The sequence below is a fragment of the Bombina bombina genome, chromosome 7 (assembly GCF_027579735.1).
Source record: "Bombina bombina isolate aBomBom1 chromosome 7, aBomBom1.pri, whole genome shotgun sequence".
Classification (NCBI taxonomy): domain Eukaryota; kingdom Metazoa; phylum Chordata; class Amphibia; order Anura; family Bombinatoridae; genus Bombina; species Bombina bombina.
The window spans coordinates 348,642,073-348,649,302 of record NC_069505.1 but is presented as its reverse complement, the minus strand read 5'-3'; the positions used below and the strand labels follow the sequence as shown (position 1 = coordinate 348,649,302).

The window sequence follows — 7,230 nt, the reverse complement described above, 5'->3', positions numbered from 1 at the left end:
ATTAACCAGGAAATTGTTGTTCCTTCTCTGTGTCCTAATCCTTCTTCGAAGAAGGAACGTTTGTTACACAATCTTGATGTGGTTCGTGCTTTAAAGTTCTATTTACAAGCAACTAAGGATTTCAGACAAACAACTTCATTGTTTATCAATTCTGGTAAGAGGAGAGGTCAGAAGGCGACTGCTACCTCTCTTTCCTTTTGGCTGAAAAGCATCATCCGTCTGGCCTATGAGACTGCTGGCCAGCAGCCTCCTGAAACTATTACGGCTCATTCTACCAGAGCAGTGGCTTCCACATGGGCTTTTAAAAATGAGGCATCTGTTGAACAGATTTGTAAGGCAGCGACTTGGTCTTCGCTGCATACTTTTTTCCAAATTTTCCAAATTCAATACTTTTGCTTCTTCGGAGGCTATTTTTGGGAGAAAGGTTTTACAAGCAGTGGTGCCTTCCGTTTAAGGTACCTGTCTTGTTCCCTCCCTTCATCCGTGTCCTAAAGCTTTGGTATTGGTATCCCACAAGTAAAGGATGAACCCGTGGACTGGATACACCTTACAAGAGAAAACAGAATTTATGCTTACCTGATAAATTACTTACTCTTGTGGTGTATCCAGTCCACGGCCCGCCCTGGCTATTAGTCAGGTAGATTTTTAGTTTAAACTACAGTCACCACTGCACCCTATGGCTTCTCCAGAGCTGGTAGTCAGCCGAGCCGAGTCAGGAACCAAAGCAAGTAGTTAGATGAGCCGGAATCAGGAACAAGGAGAACAGCAGAGTCAGGAACAAGCCAGGGATCAGGAATACACAGGAACTGGAACTCACAAACAGGTCTGAGACAGTGCAAGGGCAAAGAATACTGAACAGAGGCCCTTTAAATAATAAGTGATGACATCACAATTCTGAGACTGCAACCTGTCTGACACAGATGATGTACACCAGTCTGACCATAAGAGGGCATGCAGGAAATGAGCAGCATCACACACTCTGCACCAGACTCAGCAAGAGAGGTGAGTAAAATGGCTGCCAGCAGCAAATGGCAAACAAAGCAGGGAAAAAATCCTGACAGTACCCTCCCATCAACGACCCCTCCCCCGCGAGAGGACAAAAGGCTTATTGGGAAAACGGGCATGGAAGGCACAGGTGAGGGCGGGAGCATGAACATCAGAGGAGGGAACCCATGAACGCTCCTCTGGATCGTAGCCCCTCCAGTGAACCAAATATTGTACGCGGCCCCTGGACATACAAGAGTCAATAATGCTGCTGACCTCCTATGCTTCATGGTTGTCAACAGAGAGAGGACGGGGACGAGGCAACACAGTGGTAAGCCGATTACAAACCAATGGTTTCAAGAGGGAGACATGAAAAACATTGGAGATGCGCATTGCAGGAGGAAGGTCAAGAGCGTAGGCCACAGGTTTGGCCCATCGGTGTATTCGAAAAGGCACACGAAGGTTCAAGTTGCAGGAGGACATCCAAACCCTCTCACCAACCTGGTAGGAAGGCGCGGGCAGACGCGTAGGTCAGCCTGGAACTTTTGGCGCTGCATAGAACGATGAAGGCAATCCTGAATCTGCACCCACGTGGAACGGAGTTGCCGGAGATGCTCCTCCAAAGCCGGAATACCCTGAGACATGAATGAATCGGGCAACAAGGATGGTTAAAACCCATAATTCGCCATGAACGGGGATAACAAGGAGGAAGCATTAATAGCACTATTATGAGCAAACGCTGCCCAAGGTAACAGTTCAGACCAATTATTGTGGTGATCTGAGACATAGCAACGGAGGAACTGTTCCAGAGCTTGATTAGACCGTTCCACAGCCCCATTGGATTGAGGGTAATATTCCGAGGAGAAGGAAAGCTGGATCCCCATTTGAGCACAAAAGGAACGCCAAAATCTGGAGACAAACTGGCTACCCTGGTCCGACACTATCTCCTTGGGTAACCCATGTAAACGACCTCCCGGGCACAAATTGAAGCAAGCTCCTGAGCGGTAGGCAGCTTCTTCAAGGGAATGCAATGTGACATTTTAGAAAAACGGTCAACCATCATAAGGATAACCGTATTGCCACTGGAAACAGGGAGCTTGACAATGAAGTCCATGGAAAGATGTGTCCAAGGACGCTCACCATTAGAAATAGGTTGAAGAAGACCCAGAGGAAGACGTTGAGTCTTATTCTGTGCACAAACTGAGCAGGAGGCAACATACGCAGCAACATCAGAACGAAGACCTGGCCACCAGAATTGTCGAGTGACAGACCAAATCATTTGGTTCTTGCCCGGGTGACCTGCGGCTTTAGGATAGTGGTAAGTGTGCAAAAATTTAGTTTGAAGATTCTCAGGAACAAAGCACTTACAGCTAGGTTTCTCAGGAGGTGCATTGGTTTGTGCAGCCAGGATCTCCTCCCACAAGGGAGAAGTCAAATTAGTACGTATGGTAGCCAAAATATGGTCAGGAGGTATAACTGGAGTAAGTACAGACTCCTCCTTGGACAGAGGCGAAAATTGTTGAGAGAGGGCATCAGCCCTAACATTCTTACTACCAGACAGGTAGGAAACCACATAATTAAACCGAGACAAAAATAGCGCCCATCTGGCCTGTTGGGGCGACAAACGTTTTGCTTCAGATAGATAAGTTAAATTCTTGTGGTCAGTAAGAATGAGCACTGGTACGCTTGTACCCTCGAGAAGATGCCTTCATTCCTTGAGTGCCAAAATTATGGCCAGTAATTCCCTGTCGCCAATTTCATAATTGCACTCTGCTGGAGACAATTTCTTAGAGAAGAAACCGCACAGATGCAAGGAACCGTCAGGCGTAGGACGTTGAGACAAGAGGGCACCTACTCCAGTCTCGGACGCATCGACCTCAAGAACAAAAGGCAGGACAGGGTTAGGATGAGCAAGAACTGGAGCGGCAGCAAAGGCAGTCTTAAGACTATCAAAGGCCTTAATGGCAGTGGGTGACCAATGGAGTGGATCATTCTCTTTACGGGTCATGTCTGTGATAGGTTTGACCAAGGAAGAAAGGTTTTTAATAAACTTTCTATAGTAATTGGCGAACCCCAAAAAACGTTTCATAGACCGAAGACCAACTGGGCGAGGCCACTGCAGAACTGCAGATAACTTGTCAGGATCCATGGAGAACCCTGCAACGGAGATAACATAACCTAGGAAGGTTACTTGAGTCTGATGGAACTCACATTTCTCGGGTTTACAAAACAGGCTGTTCTCACGTAGTCTCTGAAGAACCCGTGTAACATCAGAACGATGAGCCTCAAGTGTGGGTGAGTGTATAAGGATGTCATTTAAGTATACCACAACACACTGTTGCAACATATCTTATAGGAAATCATTAATAAATTCCTGGAAAACAGCAGGAGCATTACAAGATATTCATAATGCCCGCTCCTGGTGCTAAATGCTGTTTTCCATTTGTGGCCCTCCTTGATCCTAACGAGATTGTACGCTCCTCTCAAATCAAGTTTAGAAAAGACCGTAGCTCCCTTGAGGCGGTCAAAGAGTTCTGTAATGAGAGGAATAGGGTAAGCGTTCTTAATGGTAAGATGATTAAGACCCCTATTATCGATGCATGGTCTTAACTTGCCACCCTTTTCTCCAACATAGGTGTGTCCGGTCCACGGCGTCATCCTTACTTGTGGGATATTCTCCTCCCCAACAGGAAATGGCAAAGAGCCCAGCAAAGCTGGTCACATGATCCCTCCTAGGCTCCGCCTACCCCAGTCATTCTCTTTGCCGTTGTACAGGCAACATCTCCACGGAGATGGCTTAGAGTTTTTTAGTGTTTAACTGTAGTTTTTATTATTCAATCAAGAGTTTGTTATTTTGAAATAGTGCTGGTATGTACTATTTACTCAGAAACAGAAAAGAGATGAAGATTTCTGTTTGTATGAGGAAAATGATTTTAGCAACCGTAACTAAAATCCATGGCTGTTCCACACAGGACTGTTGAGAGCAATTAACTTCAGTTGGGGGAACAGTATGCAGTCTCTTGCTGCTTGAGGTATGACACATTCTAACAAGACGATGTAATGCTGGAAGCTGTCATTTTCCCTATGGGATCCGGTAAGCCATGTTTATTACGATCGTAAATAAGGGCTTCACAAGGGCTTATTAAGACTGTAGACCTTTTTTGGGCTAAATCGATTCATTATTAACACATATTTAGCCTTGAGGAATCATTTTATCTGGGTATTTTGATATAATAATATCGGCAGGCACTGTATTAGACACCTTATACCTTAGGGGCTTTCCCAAAGCATAAGCAGAGCCTCATTTTCGCGCCGGTGTGGCGCACTTGTTTTTGAGAGGCATGGCATGCAGTCGCATGTGAGAGGAGCTCTGACACTTAGAAAAGACTTTCTGAAGGCGTCATTTGGTATCGTATTCCCCTTTGGGCTTGGTTGGGTCTCAGCAAAGCAGATACCAGGGACTGTAAAGGGGTTAAAGTTTAAAACGGCTCCGGTTCCGTTATTTTAAGGGTTAAAGCTTCCAAATTTGGTGTGCAATACTTTTAAGGCTTTAAGACACTGTGGTGAAAATTTGGTGAATTTTGCACAATTCCTTCATGTTTTTTCGCAATTGCAGTAATAAAGTGTGTTCAGTTTAAAATTTAAAGTGACAGTAACGGTTTTATTTTAAAACATTTTTTGTACTTTGTTATCAAGTTTATGCCTGTTTAACATGTCTGAACTACCAGATAGACTGTGTTCTGAATGTGGGGAAGCCAGAATTCCTATTCATTTAAATAAATGTGATTTATGTGATAATGACAATGATGCCCAAGATGATTCCTCAAGTGAGGGGAGTAAGCATGGTACTGCATCATTCCCTCCTTCGTCTACACGAGTCTTGCCCACTCAGGAGGCCCCTAGTACATCTAGCGCGCCAATACTCCTTACTATGCAACAATTAACGGCTGTAATGGATAATTCTGTCAAAAACATTTTAGCCCAAATGAACACTTGTCAGCGTAAGCGCGGCTGCTCTGTTTTAGATACTGAAGAGCATGGCAACGCTGATACTAATATCTCTGAAGGGCCCCTAACCCAGTCTGATGGGGCCAGGGAAGTTTTGTCTGAGGGAGAAATTACTGATTCAGGGAACATTTCTCAACAGGCTGAACCTGATGTGATTGCATTTAAATTTAAGTTGGAACATCTCCGCATTCTGCTTAAGGAGGTATTATCCACTCTGGATGATTGTGACAAGTTGGTCATCCCAGAGAAACTATGTAAAATGGACAAGTTCCTAGAGGTGCCGGGGCTCCCAGAAGCTTTTCCTATACCCAAGCGGGTGGCGGACATTGTTAATAAAGAATGGGAAAGGCCCGGTATTCCTTTCGTCCCTCCCCCCATATTTAAAAAATTGTTTCCTTTGGTCGACCCTAGAAAGGACTTATGGCAGACAGTCCCCAAGGTCGAGGGGGCGGTTTCCCCTTTAAACAAACGCACCACTATACCCATAGAGGATAGTTGTGCTTTCAAAGATCCTATGGATAAAAAATTAGAAGGTTTGCTTAAAAAGATGTTTGTTCAGCAGGGTTACCTTCTACAACCAATTGCATGCATTGTCCCTGTCGCTACAGCCGCATGTTTCTGGTTCGATGAGCTGATAAAGGCGGTCGATAGTGATTCTCCTCCTTATGAGGAGATTATGGACAGAATCAATGCTCTCAAATTGGCTAATTCTTTCACCCTAGACGCCACTTTGCAATTGGCTAGGTTAGCGGCTAAGAATTCTGGGTTTGCTATTGTGGCGCGCAGAGCGCTTTGGTTGAAATCTTGGTCGGCTGATGCGTCTTCCAAGAACAAGCTACTTAACATTCCTTTCAAGGGGAAAACGCTGTTTGGCCCTGACTTGAAAGAGATTATCTCTGATATCACTGGGGGTAAGGGCCACGCCCTTCCTCAGGATCGGCCTTTCAAGGCAAAAAATAAACCTAATTTTCGTCCCTTTCGTAGAAACGGACCAGCCCGAGGTGCTACGTCCTCTAAGCAAGAGGGTAATACTTCTCAAGCCAAGCCAGCTTGGAGACCAATGCAAGGCTGGAACAAGGGAAAGCAGGCCAAGAAACCTGCCACTGCTACCAAGACTGCATGAAATGTTGGCCCCCGATCCGGGACCGGATCTGGTGGGGGGCAGACTCTCTCTCTTCGCTCAGGCTTGGGCAAGAGATGTTCTGGATCCTTGGGCGCTAGAAATAGTCTCCCAAGGTTATCTTCTGGAATTCAAGGGACTTCCCCCAAGGGGGAGGTTCCACAGGTCTCAGTTGTCTTTAGACCACATAAAAAGACAGGCATTCTTACATTGTGTAGAAGACCTGTTAAAAATGGGAGTGATTCATCCTGTTCCATTAAGAGAACAAGGGATGGGGTTCTACTCCAATATGTTCATAGTTCCCAAAAAAGAGGGAACGTTCAGACCAATCTTAGATCTCAAGATCTTAAACAAGTTTCTCAAGGTTCCATCGTTCAAGATGGAAACCATTCGAACTATTCTTCCTTCCATCCAGGAAGGTCAATTCATGACCACGGTGGATTTAAAGGATGCGTATCTACATATTCCTATCCACAAGGAACATCATCGGTTCCTAAGGTTCGCATTCCTGGACAAGCATTACCAGTTCGTGGCGCTTCCTTTCGGATTAGCCACTGCTCCAAGGATTTTCACAAAGGTACTAGGGTCCCTTCTAGCTGTGCTAAGACCAAGGGGCATTGCTGTAGTACCTTACTTGGACGACATTCTGATTCAAGCGTCGTCCCTTCCTCAAGCAAAGGCTCACACGGACATCGTCCTGGCCTTTCTCAGATCTCACGGATGGAAAGTGAACGTGGAAAAGAGTTCTCTATCTCCGTCAACAAGGGTTCCCTTCTTGGGAACAATAATAGACTCCTTAGAAATGAGGATATTTCTGACAGAGGCCAGAAAAACAAAGCTTCTAGACTCTTGTCGGATACTTCATTCCGTTCCTCTTCCTTCCATAGCTCAGTGCATGGAAGTGATCGGGTTGATGGTAGCGGCAATGGACATAGTTCCTTTTGCGCGCATTCATCTAAGACCATTACAACTGTGCATGCTCAGTCAGTGGAATGGGGATTATACAGACTTGTCTCCGAAGATACAAGTAAATCAGAGGACCAGAGACTCACTCCGTTGGTGGCTGTCCCTGGACAACCTGTCACAAGGGATGACATTCCGCAGACCAGAGTGGGTCA

At 45.6% G+C, this 7,230-nt stretch overlaps 1 protein-coding gene across 1 annotated transcript in view; it reads left to right on the top strand.

The window, feature by feature from the left end:
- The window catches only part of NISCH (nischarin), a 670,823-nt gene that overhangs the window by 219,119 nt on the left and 444,474 nt on the right, over window positions 1-7,230 (top strand). Inside the window, 1 exon segment of the mRNA XM_053721022.1 lies at window positions 167-217. Coding sequence (XP_053576997.1) covers window positions 167-217 — 51 coding nt within the window.